Below are 21,303 nucleotides of genomic sequence, written 5' to 3'. Positions count from 1 at the left end.
CAGAAGGGGACCAATGAGATATATGAAAAGTTCTGCTGGACACGGTTGAAAACCAAAGGGTAAATTAGATTGCAGCAGAGAGTGTGATTTAATCAGAGTACATAAGAAAATAAGCAAAGCAGTGCAGGTTCAGGCCAACAATTTTGTTTTCTGTAAAACTCTGCCAATAGGAACCTCATAGATAGGACATAGGGACATAATTGTCCTTCACGTTTTCCCACCAACATTGCTGCACAATAAAAAAAAACATCACAATGAGAAGCCCCTGATAACCTTATTCTCTAGGGGAGTTTTCCAGTCCCCTTTTATTACAAGTGCTTTTATACCATTTCAATAAATAATAATAAAAAAGGAAGCTGCTTACATAAGTGGTATGCAGTAAACTATACCCTACATAAAATTTAATTAACATAATGAAGAAAATAACAATAAATGTGACCATTTCATGAAGAGCACCCCTGTACTTCTTAGGTACATACATCTTCCATATCTCAATCCTGAATGCCTCTTTAAATAATAAAAAGTGTTCACTTATTTTTTAATTACCAAATTTATTTCTGAGGCGAGCCAGTTCTACATGGGAAAAGCACCATAAAACAATGCTTACCTCTGTGGGAGAGGTGTTTATTTACCAAATTTTATGTATGGCACATCCAGGGCAAGCAGTTTTTACTTGGATAAGTGGTCCTGGAATTCTCTGTATCCCAAGTATCTATAATTATACATAGGAACTGAAATTCCATACAAGCAGCTTTGAAGTATCACATTTATTTTCTCAGACATTTGTCTTCGGTGGATAAGAATTAAAAAGTTGGCATTCTAGCTATATGTCACATCTGTCTCTGCTCTTCTCCCAAACCAGATATGGGTCATTGTGATTCTACACTGTTACATGCTTCTTCCCATCCTGGACTGTTTCCCTCACTGGCAATTCCAGCTTCATCATTGGAAGCTTTAAGGAAGAGTCAGAAATGGTGTAGGGTCTCCTGCTTGGCTGGGGGTGGGTGGGCTAGATGACCTACAAGGTCCCTTCCAACTTTGTTAATCTGTTAATCTATTAATCTTAATCTGTCCACCTCTCACCTGTGCATTCTAGAGGGACAAGTGAGTGAGAGAGAGTGTAGCCTTTCCATTTGCCTGATTGGATCCCTCTGACATTTTTTTCTCCTTTACAAGTACTGTTTTTCACACAGTACCTATCATACCTACAATACCTTCATATTCTACCCACTTTTCCTTCTGATGTGGTTCCCTTTAGGTTATTCTTTTAAATTTTAAATTAACTTTGGTGCAATGATACAGTTGAAATATATTAAATTCCAAATAGCAAGGATAGGACAATCTATGAAGCACCTCTGAAATACAACAGTACTCATAAGTGGATTTATTTTTTTTAATATAAATGTTATTGCTTTTAAGAGTAATAACAAAGAAAAAACATACAAAGCAAAAGTACAGACATAATAGAAAATGCATAACAGGTGCTTAAAAAGTAAAAAAAAATCAGGAAAAAAGCAAAATATAACGTACGCTACATATTGTAACAATATTAATTAAATACAGAATTACACACTTACAATTCCGTATATAATTAATGCAAACATTCTGCAAGTATATATACATACACACACACATTTTTGGTACACTTATACAACTATCATGCTTTTTTAAACCTACTGTATTTTGTATAAATGAATCCCATATTTCATTATATTTAGCCATACAAAGTCAACCTCTAGGCAAACCGCTTATAAGAAGTGAGCGAAATCAAGCTTTCAATCCATTGAGTAAATGGGGACATGTATTTATCCTTCTAATGTTGCAATATCAGTCTTTTAAATTCAGTAATAGTTCAGAGAAACCATTTATATTGGAACTAGTTATCAAGGTCCATGTACTAGATATATAATTCAAGAGAATACTATCCTCTGAAATGTTTAACTTTGTGCGGTCATACCTATATGTGGTGGCAAAATGGTTAGAATTCAGTATTGCAGGCTAACTCACTGCTCACTGCCAGCAGTTCAATCCTGCCAGTGGTTTGATCCTGACTGGCTCAAGATTGACTCAGCCTTCCATCCTGAGGTCGATAAAATGAGAACCTAGATTGTTGGGGGAAACATGCGGATTCGGTAAACCATTCAGAGAGTTCTGTAAAACATTATGTAGCAGTATATAAGTCTAAGTGCTTATTGCTGTATATAGTCTTAATAGTTTCTTCAAAATCTAGCAAGTGTAGAACATTATAAAGGCAGGATTTTTAAAACAATGCCCAAGTTGTAAACATACAGTGCAAACCCAACTGGAGTCAGCTGGAAGATTTTTTTAAATAAATTTAAAACACACTGACAATAGAAATTCTCATGAAAACCAATACAAAAGGACACAGACCATATAATAATAGTCAAGTCATACTATGGTGTTTTTTAAAAAATCATTTTCTTATATGACAACAGCATCATCTGGAGAAATGTACTTAACAACAACAACAAAAACCCTACAGAACTAAATGGTTTTTCATCGAAGAAAAATGAAGTGTTGCAAAGCACACTTGATGACTGCTGAAAATCTGTAGGGTCCTACACCAGTGATGATTGCATACGTCTTTCCTCCTGAATGTACACATAGGCAGCTGAATTCAGTATGAACATTTCAGCTTTCATTTCCAATTGAGTTCTACATATGATTTCAAAAAGGATAACAAATCACCTATTTACTAGTTAACATTTTAATGTCCATTGAAATTGTCTGTTCCAGCCATCGCCTGTGGAAGAGGTTACCCAGTTTTGCTTTTCCAGCTGTGTGACTCACCCTCAGTGGAGCCACTCTTTAATCAAGCCACCTCCAGCAAGCAGCCACCCCTCTGAACAGCCCCCTGGGGATTGGAATAAATACATAAATAGCCAAGGAGCAGGGATTATTGAACAAGCCATCAATCAAGAGCCAAATTCTCAATGACATGCAGCACCTGGGGCCCAGAGAAGAAAAATGCACTACAATCTTGATTGTCTATCCTTTCTATGAATTATTCAAAGAGACCCATTTGGTATTCAGACTAGGTCCCAAGTTGCTTCTGTCCCTTCATCCATACTGCCCCATGACTGTGACCCCACATTTCAGGAATAAGTGAGTGATGGATGGGCTGCCTGATTGGGAAGCCAAGCAATCACATTGATTTTTTTCCAATGTGAGGCTCTTAACCCCATCATTTGAACCAACCCTTCCCCCACAACTAACTTTTCCCTGTGTTCATTTGCCTTGTGTTCTACTGTTGTTCTTAGCCATGCAACAGTTCAACAGGAACTGTTATTCTTTTTTTGGGTCCTGTCCTGTGTTTTTAAGTCAGTTTTTGACTCCTGGTGATGCTTGGACTAGTCCTTGCAGTTTTCTTGACACCTTTGTACTGAAGTCATTTGCCACTTGCCTTCTTGAGTGACTAGTTCAAGGTCACCCAGTTGGCTTTTCATGGCTAAGGTGGCACCTGAATTCAGAGTTTCCTGATTTCTAGCCTGGTGCCTTAACTAAACCAAACTGACTCTTGACTCTGTTCTACAAGGTAAAAGCTAGAGAACTTAAGAGAGAGAGGAAAGGTTTTCTGACCTCATCTGTAAGAACTGAAAAAAAGTTGGCTTGCTTGCTGGCTGGTTTGCTGGTTTTAAGTGGTGAAACATGTACCTTCATAATTTTCATCTCCATCTCTTGCCCCTGATCATTCTTATTAATACGTAGGCAGGTTTCCTTGTGAAACAAAGTTGGTGCAAAGGTTTCTGTTGGGTTAGAATGTTATGCATATGGAATGCATCTTACTCACCCATAGTGGCTTTACACCTTAAGTCAGAGGATCACAAAGAAGATTTGCACAAGCCGAAGTATAGAATCTGCTCTTCTCCGTGTACATTTCCCCCCAACCTTCTACTCTTAGGGTGCTTCTTCTTCTTTTTTTTTTTTTTTTAATTTGATTTATATGCTGCCCTTCTCCGGAGACTCAGGGCGGCTTACAGTGCGTTAAGCAATAGGCTTCATTCTTTTGTATATTTATACAAAGTCAGCTTATTGCCCCCACAAACTGGGTCCTCATTTAACCTACCTTAGAAAGGATGGAAGGCTGAGTCAACCTTGAGCCTTGGAGAGATTCGAACCAGCAGTAAATTGCAGGCAGCTGTGTTAATAACAGGGTGCTTTAAACCACTGTACTACCAAGGCTCCTAATGTTCTTTAATGTTTTCTCAAGCAATCTTCTGTAAATACAATGTGCTCATTGATTTCTGGAAATGAGTAGATTTAAATCAGAGATCTTTGGTGCTCTCTGAGCTTTGTTGTTTTTTGGCAGACATTTCATTACCCAAATCAGATAACATCAGTCCTAGTCTAAGGTAATCTAGTTTAGCACTATCTAGTCTAATCACTAGCACTGATGATGTTCCCTAGTTTGGGTAATGAAATGTGTGCAAGAAAATAACCAAGCTCAGAGAACATCAAGGACCCCTTATTTCAAACCTGAACTACAAATATTCTCCTTTATTGGAATCAATAATGTATCCTAATTTGCTACCTCTTCTCTCCCTCCATTCCTCCATATAAGGAATAAGAAACACCATAGAACTGATTGGTATTTCATGTTCAACACAATTTAACAGAAGTAATCTGAATTAAAATCAACATATTGCTGCCAATTTTGATTGGGCCCCCAGGTTAAACATTTTACTGCATCTCCATCTCTCTCTCTCTCTCTCTCTCTCTCTCTCTCTCTCTCTCTCTCTCTCACACACACACACACACACACACACACATACACACACACAGACAGACACACAGACAGACACACGTTTGCAGAAACTAAAGGAAAAATAATTACAGATTCGGTTCAATATATAGAGAGGTAGAGAGAGAGAGACAGAGATAGATATATAAAAAATCAAATCTCTGGTTTGCTTTTCCCCCCTTTAGTTCATAGGTGTCAAACCCATGGCATCATGTTGCAGTCATGTGACATTTCACAATGTTTTTTCCCTTCACGGAGCTAGGATGGGCGTGGCCTGCAAATGACGCATCCGGACCACGGGCCACCAGTTTCACACCCCTGCTTTGGTTCTTTCCTTTCCAAGGTGGAGAGGCAAAGAACCCAAGTCCTGCGTACCCCACAACATTAGAAGCCTAGGGCTTGACCTCTCTTCAGCCCAGCAACACTGACTGGAACCAGCCCCAGAAGAAGAATCAGTACAAAAATACAAAACGCACCCTCCACTCTCAATCTCCAGAGAAAGTCCAAGAAGAAACCATGGCCGATGCTATTGAACACTTCTAAAAGATTCAGGAGGGCGGGGTGGATTCATCACCTTCATCCCAAGTCATTCACAATGCTATCTCAGTGCTATAACACGACATGAATTCTTACTGGAAAGGGTCGAGATAATCATTTCATCCAGGATCCTCCAAAGCTGAGTGCCAGCACCCAATTAGCAACCTTCCCTAAAATAGTTGTTCACTATTTTATTTTGCAGATTTTTGCACTTGCTTTATTCTGTTACCTCCATTTTTTCTTCTCATTAACTCTCATTAGATATCTTCACTGATTTCGCATCATATGCCCTGCTTCTAAAATAAAGGATTTCAAATAGTTTAGTATTTTCAAAAATCCAAAATCAACCAACCACTCCAGTGGGGAAATCCAAATTTTTTTACTACCTGTTCTGTGGGCGTGGCTTGGTGGGCATGGCTTGGACGTGGAAGGGGAAGGATATTGCAAAATCTCCATCCCCACCCCACTCCTGGGGGAAGGATATTGCAAAATCTCCATTCCCACCCCACTCTGGGGCCAGCCAGAGGTGGTATTTGCCGGTTCTCCAAACTACTCAAAATTTCTGCTACCGGTTCTCCAGAACCTGCTGGATTTCACCCCGAACCACTTTCTTTAATAGCCACCCATCAATATGAAAGATAGAAAGGCAGGCAGGATAGGTAGCCATGAAATATAGTAGGGCCTTAAGTGTTCAGGAAGCATTTGAGGAAGCAGGTGGAACAGTGCAGTGCAGTGAATTGGTTTGTCATCTCTCTGTTCTTGCAGGTTCAATGAAGCCACGAGCTTTCCGTTGTGATGGGCATTCCTGCAATCCTGCAGTGGGAAATCTAGCAACAGGCAGGATACCAACTACACTTACCACCTGTGGACAGAACAGCACAGAACTCTACTGTTTTTATCCAGAGCACAACCTGCACCACGGCTCCTGTGGAATGCCCAAGTGTACCAAATGCAATGCAAACCAGCCTAATAACTCTCACCATCCTGATGAGATGACTGATGACTTCTTCCTGCATCCTAGTTCCTGGTGGCAGTCCGCCCAAGGGGTGCACAGAGAAGAAATCAGGCTGGATCTGGAAACAGAGGTCTATCTGACCCATGTCATTGTAGTCTTCAAGTCACCCCGCCCAGCAGCCATGGTACTGGAGAGGTCCCAGGACTATGGGCAGACCTGGAGACCTTACAAATATTTTGCTGTCAATTGCACAGCTACATTTGGGCTTCCAGATGATAACAGTGAAGCGGGATCTCTTTGTACTTCCAGATATTCTGATGCGGTTCCTTGCACCAGAGGAGAGGTAAGCTACGGTAACTGAAAAAGTATATCCTTTTCAAAAGTTACCTTGATCTTATGCTTAATGAAATTAGAGCAGGGATATCAAACTCGCGGCCCATGGGCTGTATGTGTCATGCGCTGGCCACGCCCACCCCTGGTTTAGTGAAGGAGGGGGGAAGTCATGATACATCATGTGATGAAAACATGACATCAAGAGTTTGACACCCCTGAATGAGAGAGTCCTAAAGGAATTGCCCCTGGATTATTCATCAATCACACAACTGTTAGCATGTGTCCTATTTTATTGAGGATGGCCCTCCTTTGAAAGATTTTGAGAGGGTAATTCTCTGTTTGAAAGCATGCTCTGATGGAAGGATTGCTCATCAGCCCAAGCGTTTTAAAGTTAAGAAATTAAGAAATCTAGGGAAGTGGCCTTGAAGTTGCCTGTCAACAGCACCTGGACAGCAGATTTGGGTAGGTAGTGAAGTCATATTAGTCACAAAATCCTGAGCCAAAATTCTCTTCTAAACTTCCTGAAAATATTGCCAAGGAAAGAAGTAAAATGAAACTCTTATATTTTATTTTTATGCGAAAGGAGTTGAACCAGGCTGCTTTGTTTGGAATGGATTGTGAACAATCTGAGTGTATGTTGCATCACTCCACGTACACTATAAGTATGGCTGTAGAGAAGTGGCCAAAAACAAGATAGCAACATTTCTAGATTGATACGTTTCATTTGGATTAGCATTCCCTTTTCTTTTTAGCATCCAATGTCTCCTTCAACCAGGGAAGAATTTAGAGATAGAGCATGGGTTTTCATACAGAAAAGCCTTTTCTGAAACTCTGAAAACCTACAGTTCCTGTTAATAATATTGACTAGACAGATAACTGATGTGTCTCAGTATAACACAGTTCTTAGCACACAGTGATATAGCCCAGACCTATTCAGAAATTCCTTCCTAAGGGTGTTTAATGGGCTTATGCACAAATTATATACATAAGATGACAGCTTTAACAGTCGCGTGATCTTATTTTGAATGCTGTTTTACAAATGGATTATATTGAATAGATAACCATAATCTATGCCAAGCATGGCTATAGTAGTTAAAGAAGAAAGCAGTCATCATGCAACACAACTATAAGGGTACCATATTGGGAAATAAAGACAGTGTGCTTGTCAACTGGAAAGCTGACAGTCCAGGTTCGAGACCCGAGTGCCACACAACAGGATGAGTCCCGTTACTTGCCCCAGCTCCTTCCAACCTAGCAGTTCAAAAGCATGCAAATGAGAGTAGATAAATACAGTAGGTACCACTTCAGTTGGAAAGTAACAGTGTTCCATATTTTCATGCTGACCACATGATGATGGAAAGTCTTCAGGCTCCCTCGACTGAAAATCGGAGATGAGCACTGCCCCCTTGAGTTGGTCATAACTTAATCTTTATCTTAAAAATGCGAGAAATTACATCATAATGCAGTTTGTAGAGGATGATTTTCCCAGGACATCTAATACAGCAAGTATTGCTGGTGGGTGGTGGTGCTGATATAAACATTCATATTTAACTTCTATAGCTTACTTCATTTTTTTTGCTACTATGTTGATATAATACAAGCCATTCTCTAATTTCACCTACATTGAACAGAAGTTATGATCAAAAGCAGAAGCTAATATTAAAGTACTGATGCGTTCACCTTAAGGTCCCAAATGAGATACAACTAGTTATAGAAATGAAGTTTCTTTTTTCATCCTGGCCACCTGTACAGTCAAAGGATCTGGGAAATGAGAAGCACATTTTTTAATAAAGCAGAGCATGCGGAAATGAAGATAAGAGTCTCTTTGGAAGGAGGATTTTGGAGCAATGAAAACCAGCTCATTACAACTTTCTACTTTAATGTCACTGGAGCTATACGTCAAACTACCCTTCTAACAAAAAGTACAAACACTTGCTTGTTTCCTTGCTTGTTTATTTACACTTCCATTAGAATGTAGAGAAAGTTAAACTATCAAAAGGCTATTCATTTTAGACAAGAGCCTGTGTGACAGATGACACCAATGAAGTGTGCTGGAATGAGCCCATTACTGGAATTCACTAGGAAAAGAAGAATTGTGTCTGCTTGAATAAGATAACCTGTTGCTATGGAAGCATGTTAAACATGCCTTGCTTGGCAGACTAGTTTAAGCTCTACAGTTCAAGCCATATCCTGCCCAACCTGGGAGGAGTGGGGGAATAATTAAAATAAAATGCAACCAAATATGTTTTTAAAATGTTTGAAATATATTTCAAAACAGAAAGAGGATCAGATCTATTCTGTTCATCTTGTTCCTGAACTGGCAAACATGATTCTGATAGAAATTGTCCTTGGAAAAAGTCCAAAATTTAGGACTGGCAACACCTCATTTGGACTAGCCCCGGACTGTGCTTTTTAAAATGGCATCATAAAAAGATGTCTAGAAATTGTATTCTTCTCCCAGGATCAAAGCCACAGGGATGGACTTTTGTCAAAACTGAATGTGGACTCCCCTAGATCTATAACTGCATGGATGTAAACATACACCTTCCATATATTTATTAAAAAAAAGTAACAAAAATGAGTTTTGTAAAAGAAAAAAAAGTCAAACTTCCATTCATTGTTCTCCTGACAACCATCATAAGCTGGAGCAGGTACCTGGACTTCAGGATACAGCAAACAGGTAAGGCCAGAAATGACTTCAGGGGAAGATGTTGGCTCAAGGGGGTCATGCCCATAAGGAAGATCAAAAATGTATCCTAAAAGTACAAATATACTGAGAGCGAGAAGGAAGGGCCTTCAAGGCTACAAATATCATATTTCTCTGCTTATGAAGCTCCTGAAATACTGGCCTGATAGCATCTCCTAAGATCAAACTTGACTCCTGATGACTTTAGGAACAAATCCATTCAGGTTTGGGGTTTTTTTGGCAATAATATGGCAGCGATTTCTGATTTTTCACCCCCAATTTTCCAGTTTAGCCATAGCCTAAGTATTTCCTGGTGGACTCTCTTTGAAAAGATAACCAAGCTTGACTATGCTTAGCTTGTGAGCCCAGACAGGTCATCCAGCTGCTGCCATGTGACAAGGCAGGGGCAGCATATTTTTCCATTGAAAAGCAGGACTAGGGAAAAACTCAATAGGTTAAGCCAGACCCCACGAGGGCCAAGTTGCAACTTCAGGGTCACCTCTTGAATAACAAGCCTTTGACTCAGCATTTCCGCTTTGGACCTCGTGCCAAAGAAAGCTCATTGCAATTCTGTAGTTATTTCAGCTTCCAGCTGGAAAAGATCAATCCATGGATTAGTCACTGCGAAAGGCAAGTGCCCAAATGTTATGACTAGGGTTGTCTTTTCAATATGTCACTGAACTTGAGCTGCAGAAGAGATAAAATATAGAGGCAGAGGTGGGGGGAAGCAGTTAACCTCCGCAGAATAAACACACAGCCAGCACAGCCAGGTTCTGCTTTCCCCAGAGGAAAGGCTTAGAGTGTGCCTTATGTGCTTTTGAGTGGTAGTAAGGAAGGGAGTGTAAACAGAGAATACGGTCTTGTGCAGAAAAGACAGAACAGAGGCTCAATTTATTGCTGCTCCAATGCAAAAAAAAAAAAAAAAAACCCATATCCTTTCAACCAGCATTTTAATGAGCTACATCAACAGCAGGCTGGCATTTTTCTCCCTCTCCCACCCCCACTTTCCTTTTGACTTGAAATCAGCCAGGAACAAGTCTTAGGTTTTCCCATAATTTCTGCGCTTTCTGACATGCAGATATTCAATTAAATTCCTCATCCTTGCATGGTGATAGAAATGCCTGGTGCTACCGCCGTTTTTATTTATTTAAAGCACTTATATAGCTGAGCTAACGTTGGGCAGTGTTTGTTGAACCCTAACAGAAAAGGGACCATAGAGATGTTCGTAACTGAACTTGAACTTTCTCCGTCTCCTCCTTCCTCTTCTTTTTCTTCCACAACTTATTGTTGCTAGGCTTATGGCTCCATCTGCTTTTGAAAAGCTAGGGGAGGCTATTCATAGGGACCTCAATGATCTCCCATGCAAACGTTAATCAGAAGGGCTTCTACTTAGAATGCACAGTATTATGGTACCAGAGGTTTGCAAAGCCATTTCAGGACTCTATCTTAGGGTATCTCTTAGACCATTGGTGTACTGTATAAGCTTTCCCCCTCCCCCCAGCTAAGTTCATTTGAGTTAACTAGTTCAAATCTCAGCGCAGTTGGCAAGCAATGAAGGTAATGAATTACTCTGCAGTGGCAATGTGTGCATGCACGTGTTTGTGTGTGAAGTGACCTTGATAATTTACTGTCCCAGCTATTCACGCCACATGATTAGTACAGTGACCTTCAGAAGATACACTTGCTACTGTGCGAAAGCAAATGTGAAGAGCAATTAGTTGTTTACATACTGCCATTTTATGTCCATTGGAGAAATCCATTCTTCAAAGAGAATGGATATATCTGAAAAATATGTAAATATGTCTAAAAACACTCCAGGCAAGTCCTAATTTGCCATAGCACTTTTGTTAAGATGTAGTGGAAATATTTAGACAGACACAAAGATTGATACTAGTGCATTTTAAAAACTTCAGAAAGTAAATGCACGATGATCAGCATTAATTTTAAACAAACTTACAAAGAAAGTTAGTAAAAGGGCATTAGAATAAACATGAACATCCCATTTAGTTTGTGTAGTGCAATGGTGAAGGTGAAGGATTTAAATTCTAATCCCCCTGCAGCCGTGGAACCTCACTGTGTGGCTTTGGGCCAGTCATCCTCTTTTACTCCAATCCATTTCAAGGGGTAAAATAGGAGGAGAGACCACCTTGAGCTCCTCTACAATGGGTGGGATAAAAATTTAGAAATGCATTTTAAAAATGCACATGTGATCTAAGGAGAAATTTAAAAAAACCCTGTATACATTATTTGCATTTGAAATGCCATTTGTATGTACAGTATGTATGTGTATACACAAACACACACATAGCTGTAGATGTAGTCAAATATCTCCACCAAAGTTTAGAAGGCAAAATAGAAAGGTGTGCCTATGTATGTGTGTCTGTTTGTGTATGCGTGTGAGAGAGAGAGATTTCAGAACAAGTGTTGCCAGGTGTCCACTATTTGAGCGGACAGTCCGCTTTTTTCACATTATGTTCACTATTTTTTTTCACAAAATAGTGGACTTTTTTTTTATTCAAAAGCTTTATGATGAAATTAAAATGTAATTTAATATTTTACATATTATTATAATATGTTTGATGTTTTGAATTTTAAGTAAAGTTTTGAAGTGATTATTTTAATACGTGTTAAAATGTTTGTAAGAAAATATATTTAATTGTAATTTTTTTTTATTTTTTTACTACTTAACCCCCCCCCCCCGCTTGTCCGCTATTTTTTGGAAGCAGACCTGGCAACCCTAAGAACAACTGTTGAGCTAGAAACAAATTCCTGCTGCTGACCTCAGATAATGGTGTAAGAACAAAGGTCCTGAAGTGATTCTGGAGTGCTCAAAGGACTTTTGTAGAATTAGGGTTATATAGTGAACATTTCCAGTAATTCCTCTAGAACAGGGGTGTCAAATTTGATTTCATTGAGGGCCCCATCAGCGTTCTGTTTCACCTCGGGGGAGGGGACCGTGGCTAGGGTGGCCATGGCCAGCTCAACATAAAACTCATAGAGGCTCTGTTTTCGGCCGTGATGGCCTCCTGCAGCCCTCTGCCAGCAAAAATGGAGCTTGTGTGTGTGTGTGTGTGTGTGTGTGTGTGCACAGGCCTGCAAGAGGCCATTACGGCCAAAAACGGGGCCCACATGGCCCCCCCTGAGCTCTGTTTTTGCTGGCAGAGGCTGCAGGAGGCCATTTTGGCTGAAAACGGAGGCTGGGAGGGCTGCATGCTGCCCCCCTGAGTTCCTTTTTTGCTGGCAGAGGCACCACGGGCTGGTCCTTTGCTGTTACCAGGTCGGTCCCGCGGGCCAGATCTAAGCATCCCACAGGCCGGATCCAGCCCATGGGCCTTGAGTTTGACACCCCTGCTCTACAAGAATCTGTTAGAGACATATCAATTAGTCTAAAACCATCCAATAATGACTTGTTCTTAAGAGACGACTGTCTATATTTATTCAGAAGCTCATTACTCGTTTATGGTTTGTTTTTGAATGTAGTACTTTCAATAGAGAGTGAAAAAATAACCACAATGGATCATTTTGAATTAAATTACTATTTAACATAAACATATAACACATGTTTATTATTCAATGTGTTATTGTTTTGAGAAACTGTTACTGAAACATAATACATTATGGTCTGGTGGAATTAATAATATAAGCAGACCATCACAATTTGCTAACTCAAACATGTATTTTATAAACATAAAATACTTTGGCTTTCACCATCTCATAAGCAGGTGTCTGTTCTTTTTCCAAAAAAAGAGAGCCAGTTTGATGTGGTGAAAGTGCTGGCATAGAAATTGGGAGACTGTGAATTCTAGTCCTGCCTTAGGCATGAAAAGCTGGCTGGGTGACTAAGGACCGGTCACTCTTTCTCAGCCCAATTTACCTCACACTTTTATAGTTGTGAGGAAAATAGGAGGAGGAAGAAACATTATGTATGTTCACCGTCTTGAGTTATTTATAAAAAAATAATAAAAACATGATTTAAAAATATCTAAAATCTAACAATACACCCATTTATGTGTTGAACTAATGATAATGCCATAGTCATGTCCATTTCTTGCCTACCTTTTAGGGACACTGGGTCCCACTCAGGGGAAAAGATTAGGTTTTCAGATTCTGTCTTTGATTGGGGACATTCAGATGATGTAATGATAAGACATATGGAGTGATCTTTCTGGTATAAAGAAAAAAACGTGTTCATATATGTATATAATGGACACATAGTCCATTTACAATTCAGTGCAACTGGGATCGGCAGATCTAATCATTAGAATGCCATCCATCTTTTACATGCCCAGTGAAAACAATGGGAAAATACTAGAAAGGAAAAAAAATTATTCTGTTTTAAGGAATTTTGATTTCCACTAATCACCAAGGACGTGCTGATGGGAAAATGGAGGGGAAGATATAAGAAACACCTCAGTTCATATAGGACACATTTTCCCTCCATTAATTTTATGCCTGAGTAATGTCTTAAGAAAGCTGCAGTTCTCCTGTTGCATATGACCTATAGGAGGTGATGCGTAAAATATCTCAGACTTCAGGCTGAGATATCGGAGTGTAAGAACAGAATTCTAGGCATTAAAGAATCACAACCTGGAGCCATGGATGGCAGGAAATACAAAATCAGAGACATTGTCTCTAGGATAAAGCTGACCTTTCCGAGAAAGATAAAATAAGAACAAGATGAAAAAATGTCAGTTGCTGGAAATAAATTTGGGGGAGAGAGAGAACATTCTTTTCTTGATTGTTGTCAGCTTCAATTTTTATGTAGCTTCGGGGCACACCCAGATTTCGTTAAGTTTGCTAAAGGTCAGGGACAGAGATACCAATATTCTATTTTATTATGAATTGAAGCCATGAGTTTGGAAACAAAAGCTTTTGGGAGATAAGAATGAAAATTCCAGCAACATAACCCCCGCCCCCACGCCTCCAGCATCATTCTGAATATAACAGACAGGGTTTAGAGGGCCTTTTTTATCCAAGTCTAGGAATGTCCATAATAAAAATATGCTTTTGTTTTATTAATCATGAAGAGAGGCAACCAATAGAAGTTATAGTTAGAATGGAACTGACGCTGCAAAGGTCTCCTAACTGCATCTAAGCTTTTAGCTTGTCTGGATTGGGCTCTTCACCTGGCTCACCTGTTCTGGAGGAAACTGGGAAGTCCACATATAACAATAGTTGAGGGAAAGTTAAGATGTGAGTTTAGCTGCCTCAAACACAAGAGAAACCACCTTGATGGACTACAAAACCAAAAGCGGTCATGCACATTATAAGTGAGCAGGCTGAGAAACCAAATCATAGCAAATTAGTCTGCCTTGAATGGTATTCCCCTGGGCACTTGCCCAATGCCTCTGGTTGTTATGAGTCACTGACATTTCCTTTCAGAACTCATTTTTACAGTTGACCACTGCTCCTTTCCAGCCAGAAACATTCGGCATGGTTTTTGCTCTCCATGAAGGCTGCTTCTCTTTCAGAAAGATGCCACAAATGAATCAGCAAACCTCACTTTGATACAGAAGACTGAACTATAAAGAACGAAAGGAAGATCTCATTGGACTAAGGCCAACTTTGCTATTAGGGAGGATAAAGTTGCTGCTAAAACTGATGTGGGAGTTAATTCTCAGCCTGATAAGACCAGCAGTTGCAAAAACAGTCAACAGCTGCATGTGTCCCCCCCCTCCTCTTTAGCAAAAGAGGCTGCTTTCCATCGTGTGTGTGAGAGAATTTGAGTGAGTGACTTTGTCTCTTTCAACAGTAAGGTGCTTGATGGAATTCTTTTGTCGTATCCTTAACCTTCCTTCTAATAAGTGTCACCAGTCAGAGCTCTTGGAGGTGTATTTCCTGCTAAGCTGTGAGGTATTCATGGGAGGCCAAGGGGTGAATGACAAAATGTGCAGATGCAAATATGCATGAATGGTTGGTTTGTATTGCCACATGGCAATGAATGCTTCCCAATTTTTGCATCTTCCCAGTTTATACTGGATGCCTGTGGCTATGATGAGGAGAGAAAGTGGTATATAACAAATGGCAGGAAGGTCAGGAGATCAGAATGAAGATTTTCTGATCTCGCCTCACCCCTTCTGTGCTTATCTTCCCTCCATTTCTTTCTGGAAAATTACCTTCAGAGAGAGGCCTTTGAAATAAGATGGCAAGAAAGATGGATGGAGCACTGGTGCTCTGGCTGCTGTCAAAAAGGACACAAGGAGTCAAGTGTGCAAGCCAGGTGGAGATAGGATTGGTTGGATGTAAGAGGTTGAATAATATGAAGGCAAGGTGGCTTGATGCCAATGGACAAATATACAGTGATAGATTCTGTGTGCTAATAGCAGATATGCATTGTACTTAAAGGCATGACAGAAAACAAAAATATTGGGAAAAAAAACCTTCCTGAGATAGTGTCCAGCTGTTACCTTTGTTGTGGATCTTCAATATCTTTTCCCTTTAGGATTATTTTTTAGATTACTTTTAAACTGGACATCATTCCAACAGAGGATACCTTCAGAGCAAGTTTGTCCATTCAGGGACTTGTCTTCTGTACAGGAGATATATTGCTACTCATGTGACCTCTTAGATTCACCATCATCAACAATTCAGCAGTCAACTAACAGATTCAGATCTTTGGACCTCAGAATATTGGACTTCAGTGAAATGAAACAGTCACAAATAAAGTCATTTAGAGGTTTTGAATTCATGTTTAAATATACTGCTGCCTTTTTTTTTTATCAACAGTGAATTGGTGTGATCTGAATTGAATAAGCTGGTCTGTGAGTCTTTGTTTCCATTACCCAAACCAAGGCAGGCATGTGCATTGAGTAAACTTGGTCACTGGCCCTTAATTCCCTGGGTGGAAGGAATGCTGGGCACCTGTGCTAAACAGAATGGGCTATTTGCGCAGGGTTTCATTCATTAGGGGAATGCAGGCAGCTGGCCGGAAAGAGGCTGGGTTGTTTTCTCATGCTTTCATTGATCAGGGAAAGTGCAAGCACCTGCAGTGCTTACACAGGCTGGGCAAGTTGCCCATTGCTCCCATGAGCAAGAGATATCTCTGGTTTGAACCCTAGGCCATCTGCATCTGTGTCCCCTTAAAGAAAGAAATGGAAAGAAGGTGGAAGGGAGCAAGGCTAAACTTAAGAGTAGCAGACGAAACACGTGCACTGTTGGCTTCTCTGTCATTTCTTTGTCAGGCATGGATGCTTCTGCAGTTCTCAACTTAGGCAGCTGACTTGTGTTTCCTTGACAAGGTTCATCTCCTAGGATCCTATTGCATCCTGGAAATATACCCCAAGTATCATTCCAGAATGTTTTTCCTTAATCTGTAAAGCCAGAAATAGGGAGACATTGTTAGACAGAGTATATTTGGAAAGGAAGATTGTTTATAAAATATATATAAGTTGGTAAAAATAGCTTGAGTAAGTTTCAGTGTTTATATAGAAATATTCCAACCTGACTGCTAAAGCAGAAATAGCTGCTTTAAAATATAGAGCAAGTGAGAGAGCTCACAGTACTTTTGCTGGCATCCCAAATTGTAATTCATGAAATTTGTCACTCTCAAAGGAATTGCTTCAGTGAGCGGTGTTCAGTCTGGACTCTGGAGACTCTGATTCAATTATCTTGAACATTGGGATAAAGCCCCAGTGAATCTCTGGAATATCCTCTGAAACCATATCGCCTGAACTGCTATAAAAACACTGGATGTGTTTTCATAATCCACAATTGTACTTATGTGTGGGCAGCCCTGATGGATGGAAGCCCTGCAAATTACATGTCTGCATCTAACATCAAGATCCGAGTATGAAAAGGTGGCTTTGAGATGTGATTTCATGACATACATTATGTTACATCATTCTTTCATCATCATGGTTTATGATGGATGTCTGAAGCACAAGATACGCATTTTAAATTTCTATGGAAGTAGCCCATTTTTCTGGGTTTGTCACAGTGAATCATGGGCTGACTTTACCCAACCCATTGAGGTGAACTATGCTTGGTTGATTTCTATCAGGTGTGTGTGTGTGTATTGCGTATGTATGTATGTATGTATGTATGTATGTATGTATGTTTATGTGTGTGTGTGTATGTATAAATGTACCCTGTTTCCCCAAAAATAAGACATCCCCTGATAATAAGCCCAATTGGGCTTTTGAGCGCATGTGCTAAAATAAGCCTACCCCTGAAAATAAGCCCTCCCCGAAAATATTTAAACACAGAGCTGGAAATCGGGTAAGACAGCAAGAAGAGCCCCATCTTGCTCCATGTGCCCCATGGCGGTGTTTTGATTGGAGCCAAGCCCCCAACCAATCAGAACACACCTCCACCCAATCACAACACAGCCAAGCTCCCACCCAATCAGTTCACACCCCCACTGGCAGTTAAAAGGAAGAAACAGCTGCGATCACACATTGCTCCTAGAAGCACGAAGCCGAAAACACCAGCCTGAAGATGACGAATGAGACTTCGTCGAAACGTGGCTAAGACACTTCCAATTTTACGCAGGAGAAAACCCGAATAACCAAAGACCTACATACTAACACCCGCGAAAACCTCAGAAAACACACACACACACACACACACACACACACATATATGCAAATCTTGGTGTATTCAGGTCTTTTCACATACACACACACATACATATATATACACACGATACACACACACACACACACACACACATACATACATATGTATATATGTATGTTTAACACCATTCTGTTTCCCTTTTCAGGTGATCTTCCGTGCTTTAATGCCTACTAATAAGATTGAAGATCCATACAGTCCCGAAGCACAAGCTGTCTTGAAGCTCACCAATTTGCGGCTCCTTTTATTAAAGAGGCAAGAGTGTCCTTGCCAAGGCTCAGGACTGCTGGAGAAACCGCACAGATTTGCCCATTATGCCATCTATGACCTAATTGTCCGCGGCAGTTGCTTCTGTAACGGCCATGCAGAAGAATGTCAGTTTGCCAATGGGCCAGGTGTTGGCAGCAATATGGTGAGTATCAATGCTACCCTTTCTTACATTAAGCAAGAAAAAAAACGAATGCTTCTGAATCACCAATGTCTTCATGGTAGCATTAATTTTATCCATTAATTTTATTTAATTTTGCCCGTTTGAATCTAAGTGGGCCAGTACAAAGGTTTATTCATTCCTATTATTCAGCACACAATGAATAGAATAGAATAGAATTCTTTATTGGTCAAGTTTGATTAGACACATAAGGAATTTGTCTCTGGTGCAAAAGCTCTCAGTGTACATAAAAGCTATTAGTGATAAATCATAGTCATCATAAAAATAAATTCATCATAAAAATATATAAAAATTACAAAAATTACAAAAAAACATGTAATGAATAATGTCCTGAGTATGGTAAGTCCTCCTTCCTTAAACTATTTTAATAGTTAAGTCTGCTACTGATTAATCACCATTTTTAATTTTAAGTTTAGTTTGACTTCTGAAAAATCCATATTTGCAAGAAATCTGATAATTCCTTGGAGTTTTTGCAGGGAGAGGGATAACAAGAACAAATTCATGATTACATACTTATGAGTCCTTATAAGAAATAAATAAAAATATATCTAAAATAGAATTACAGAATGGGAGCAAAACTGCAAAGCACAGTTTAATTTTGTGATTCATACGTAGACAAAACCACGTGCACATTTTTTCTTAGCTTTTATCTTTCCCAGTGGAATAAATTGAGATTTAATACAAAGAGACTGGCACATGTTGACAGGATCTGGAAAATGCTGATTATAAAATAGAAGGGAAAACAGTGGTCCTTATAGGAACTCTCTTGACCCCCACACATTTTTTGTGTTCAGTTTCTATTCCCAAGATCATAAAATCTAAATCCATTTTATACATATACATACATATCCATTTTATATATATTCCAAGGGAGTAAACTTTACTATTCATGAATGTTTTGAAGGTATAGACCAGTACTTGGAAACCTCTGAGCCAATTTTCAAGTGACCCCACAACTATTTTTTCCCTAAATTTTATTATTATGATTGCAGACATTCAATAGCATGATTTCCAGTCAACAGGGTACAGAAAAGATATGAGAACACTAGTGTGCACACTAACATTGGCTTAGCATCCTTTGAAATAGAAGGACATTCTTCCCGACTTTGGAAAAATATAGTTCTAGCACATGCATGATAGGATCCCATACATTTTGTATTATCACAGAAAGCAAGAACTGAAAGGTATATGGATCTCTTCTACTCTAAACAGTGCAGTCATTACACAGTTGAAGACTATACTACCATAATTTTAACCACAAGGTTCTGTTTAAGAATCTCCATAAAAGTCCATCATCATCCTAAAATATTTTTGAATATATTTTTTATTGATTGAACATATTTTTCGTGATGGCCAGGTGCTTTTTTGTGTGTGTCTTTGAGTCAGTTTTTAAAAATGATTTGCCATTGCTAACCACTTCTTACGGCTTAAAATCGCCCAATTGGCTTGGTGTTTAAGGCATTGAAACTTAGTTTCTAGCATAATACCTTTAATTCAACAACAAACTAGGTCTTCAACTTAATTCTTTATATTTTAAGCCCATTACTTCTTCTCATTTTTGCTCAAACAACTCTGAAAAATTGTGTTCTATCTTTTAGATAACAGTCCTTCAGATATTTAAAAATAGTACTGTGTTTTTTCCTAATTCTCTACTTCTCCATCCTAAAGAAGAAAAGATAGATTGACTACTGTATATTTATTTAGCCTTGTATGCCAATTTCAACAAATTGACTTGACATACAACACCTCCAACTATTCTCCTTATTTTTCTTTTTCTTCTAGGATTTTTTTTTTTTATCTTAGTTGTCTTCCTCCAGATACACTGCACTTTGTCAGTGCACTTCCTAAAATGTGCTGACAAGATCTAGACACAATATTCTATATCTGGGTTGACCAATGCAGAACAGAGAGAAATTATGACAAATATTGATTTTGATATTATAATTCTCCCTAAAAACTCCTTTAACTGATTTCCTTCTTTTACAACAGATGTATTGATTTTACAAGGAAATAAAGAAATAAAAAAGGAGGCAAAACAAATTTACGTTCATTAAAATAGCTAAAAGTTTCAAAATAACGACTGACCCATGGACCTGCCTGCAGAGGTGGGTTTCAGCAGGTCCTGACCAGTTCTGGAGAACCGGTAGCGGAAATTTTGAGTAGTTCAGAGAACCGGTAGTAAAAATTCTGACTGGCCCTGCCCCCATCTATTCTCTACCTCCCAAGTCCCAGCTGATTGGGAGGAAATGGGGATTTTGCAGTAACCTTCCCCTGGAGTGGGGTTGGAATGGAGATTTTACAGTATCCTTCCCCTGCCACGCAACCAAGCCATGCCCACCAAGCCATGCCATGCCCACCAAGCCATGCCATGCCCACCAAGCCACGCTCACAGAACCGATAGTAAAAAAATTTGAAACCCGCCACTACCTGCCTGCCACTTTGTGGTGGGGGAGGGTGGGTTTCCTGCTTAAGCAGAGGGTTGGACTAGAAGACCTCCAAGATCCCTTTCAATTATTCTATTCTATTCTATTCTATTCTATTCTATTCTATTCTATTCTATTCTATTCTATTCTATTCTATTCTATTCTATTCTATTATTCTATTCTATTCTATTCTATTCTACTCTACTCTACTCTACTCTACTCTACTCTACTCTACTCTACTCTACTCTACTCTACTCTATTCTCAAAGGAAGTCATGAACTGTGATGAAAACTTCATCCCCCATTCACCATTGAAACATCTGCAAGAAAGCAACCAAGCTCAGAAGGCACCAAAGATCCCTCCAGACCAGTGTGTCTACAGTTGACACCTTTCCTATACAAAGTGCACTGCTAGTACAACATTAATACAGTACAGCAAATCCTGGAGCAATGAAAATCAGTGAAAAAAAATACTGATTCTTTAACACAGATTCCAGCACCATGAGAAGAAAGCAAAGTTGCGTTAAGTTTTTCAGCAAGGCTCAATGCTAGTTTAACTGTCAGGAAATCCTTTGTAAGGGGTTTC

The 21,303-nt window shown here is 39.4% G+C and overlaps 1 protein-coding gene across 1 annotated transcript in view; it reads left to right on the top strand.

Annotated features, from left to right (window-relative positions):
- LOC139309521 (netrin-4-like) overlaps positions 1-21,303 on the top strand; it is a 64,978-nt gene that overhangs the window by 5,984 nt on the left and 37,691 nt on the right. Inside the window, exons 2-3 of the mRNA XM_070933609.1 lie at positions 6,065-6,597; positions 17,996-18,259. Coding sequence (XP_070789710.1) covers positions 6,065-6,597; positions 17,996-18,259 — 797 coding nt within the window. The remainder of the gene's footprint in view (positions 1-6,064; positions 6,598-17,995; positions 18,260-21,303) is intronic.

This window comes from Pituophis catenifer, unplaced genomic scaffold (genome assembly GCF_029215685.1).
Source record: "Pituophis catenifer annectens isolate HBS135680 unplaced genomic scaffold, rPitCat1.0.hap2 SCAF_2, whole genome shotgun sequence".
Taxonomy (NCBI): Eukaryota; Metazoa; Chordata; class Lepidosauria; order Squamata; family Colubridae; genus Pituophis; species Pituophis catenifer.
This window is presented reverse-complemented; position numbering and strand designations above follow the sequence as displayed.